Here is a 2,500-nt window from a genome sequence, read left to right as displayed (position 1 = left end):
CAAGAGTACAAGACTGAATGCTTTCAGAGCCTAGACAACGAGCACAAAGTGCGTTTGGGAGCGGAGAAGCACGGGCTCACAAGAACATTAAAAGTCAATTTGGTAGCGGCACGTACCTGTTCATAAGAACGCCTTGGTACAGTGCACATCAGCGAAAACTATCACTACGGCACAGACGCATAAAAAACCCCCCTATTCAAATGTTGCCGGTAAATCCGTTTTCAGGTTGAATCCGTTTTTAACTAGGTTAAATTGGTGATCCTCATTTCACCTAGGTTGAATTGGTTGAAACCTAAATTAAGCCTAACTGAGAAAAATTAGGGGCAGGTTAGGATTAGCTTTGGTTTACACATGGATATCAATTGACTTATTTTACAAAAGTAAACAATGAAAAGAGCTCTGTTGGGTGGAGCATGTTTATCGTTGTAGTGTAGCGGTGAAGACACAGGCCTATGGATCTGGAGGGTCCTATACAAATCTGCTCTTGGACCTACCGATGAGCTGAACTGTGTACTACCTGAAAAGAAAACACATCACTACCGTCTCAGGAATCCAAGAACATTCCCAATTTTTAAATGCCGAACCAAGAGATTCGCTGACGCATTCATTCCTTCTGCTGTGCGCCAGAGAGATGATACTGACATTTAATTCAGTAATGATAATTGATTAGACCCTCTTAAGGATATTATGATCTGTTAAATGTTTTGACCAATTGTATTGTATAATTCTCATCGTTTTAATAGTGTATACATAGATTCTTGTAACATCATGTTTTGTAGGTCGGGCCCCCTTCGACCTACAAATTGATTATTTTGTTTTATAAGTTTAAAGTTTTCGAGTACCAGTAAGTGAAGAGTAGAGTTCTTTGTTTACTTACTATGTTGTAATGTTGAGATTGAATGGGTAGTTGTATCAATACAGAAATTAAACCGATAAGATGATACGAAACATTAAGAAGATGTGGTGAGATGAGTAGTAGTAATACAGAGCTTGAGGGACGGTATATCATGGTGTTTTCAATCCTTTTATAGGGGGTTGATTAGGTAGAGTGCGTATTCAATTTAGGTCAAAGTGGATCACCAATTTAACCTACAATACTCGTCACATTTGTTGGAACACCCATCCCCGTTTCCCCCTTCCTCCAATGTTGATTTCCACAACTACTAGTAGTCGCCCGAAAAATTCTCACACAACATTGAATTGGGGGAAGGGGGATGTGGTATAAAATACGATCTTGTAACACGATGATTCTGACCATTGGCTAAGTGTTCCAACTAAATATGTCTAGTATTGTAGGTATCGGAGTGGCTGAACATTTACGCACGCATGCGCTGACGGAATGTTTGAAGACGAGACGAGAAAAATATGCAGTACCTCCAGACGTGGCGCTGGAGCGTCGTACCAAACGAGTCATCCCGGGATTTCGGCCCGTGCGATTGCTTTTGGACGCAGTTAGCCCTTCGCTGCTTTCTGCTACCGACCTCGCCTCCCGGTACGGCATTGAGGGAGGGATATGTCGGCCCCTAAACCATATGAGACAAATCCCACGCCTACTCACAGCTCCAAACCGCCCTTGTCATTACAATTTAAAGTAAGATTTCGATGGCTTATATATTCAATAGAATACTCATTTTACCTGTCATATGGTAAGCACTGGAGTCGCAGATTACAAAGTGCACGCATGCGCCCTGCCGAAGGTAACATACATGCATGCATAAAACTTTATTTCATCTCGATGTATAAGCGCATAAACAGTGCCAACATAGGCGGCCAAACGGTCGAACAATGCTGGATCGAACAAAGTTGGAGTGTTGAATCCAACTTTGTTCGATAGTTTGGCCAGAGCTTTATACCCCGTAAGAGGTGATTGTGCAAGAGATAGCCTGGATTTTCTTTCAGGCGTCTCTGTAATTGCTGAAGTTTCTTCACAAATTGAAATGATCACTTTTGCTTAAAATATATCTGCCATGTTGTGGAGCAGGAACCCTAAACCCGGAGCCTACAACTCCATTGTATTTGTGTCACGGAGTTTTCACAGACCTATTTATTTTTAGATTGAATTTCCCGCGAATGAGACTCCCACAGGAACCCGATGACCAATTACAAGAAACTAACCAGACGTCATAGGGTCACCGAACCGGAACTGCCTTTGTTTTTTTTTTTTCGGAAAAGGTAGTCTAAAAATAGATCGTTTCTGTAAAAATGCCGTGACATAGGCCCAGTATGGGAGTTGCAGGCTGCCGGTCATGGGTTACTGTGTGGAGTTAATATTTTATCACTGTTCTATCCCACAGATTGCAGTAACGTGTACACTGACAACTACTGCACAAGCAATGTGCAATTGTGCACTTCTTTCAAGTTTGTTCTCAATAACTGTAGAAAGACATGTGTGTGTAGCTGTTGCCCTGGTCCTGTCGTGACAACAAAGTCAACCACCGCAGGAACAACCTGGGGAGGAACAACCAATGCAAGCTCAACCAAACCAACCACTGCAGGTACA

At 42.2% G+C, this 2,500-nt stretch overlaps 1 protein-coding gene across 2 annotated transcripts in view; it reads left to right on the top strand.

The window, feature by feature from the left end:
* LOC138010583 (uncharacterized) overlaps positions 1-2,500 on the top strand; it is a 17,597-nt gene that overhangs the window by 9,728 nt on the left and 5,369 nt on the right. For both annotated transcript variants that reach the window (XM_068857561.1, XM_068857562.1), the window contains exon 4: positions 2,295-2,500. This exon is cut by the window's right edge and continues 150 nt beyond it. In XM_068857561.1, coding sequence (XP_068713662.1) covers positions 2,295-2,500 — 206 coding nt within the window. The remainder of the gene's footprint in view (positions 1-2,294) is intronic.

The sequence above is a fragment of the Montipora foliosa genome, chromosome 7 (genome assembly GCF_036669935.1).
Source record: "Montipora foliosa isolate CH-2021 chromosome 7, ASM3666993v2, whole genome shotgun sequence".
NCBI lineage: Eukaryota > Metazoa > Cnidaria > Anthozoa > Scleractinia > Acroporidae > Montipora > Montipora foliosa.
This window is presented reverse-complemented; position numbering and strand designations above follow the sequence as displayed.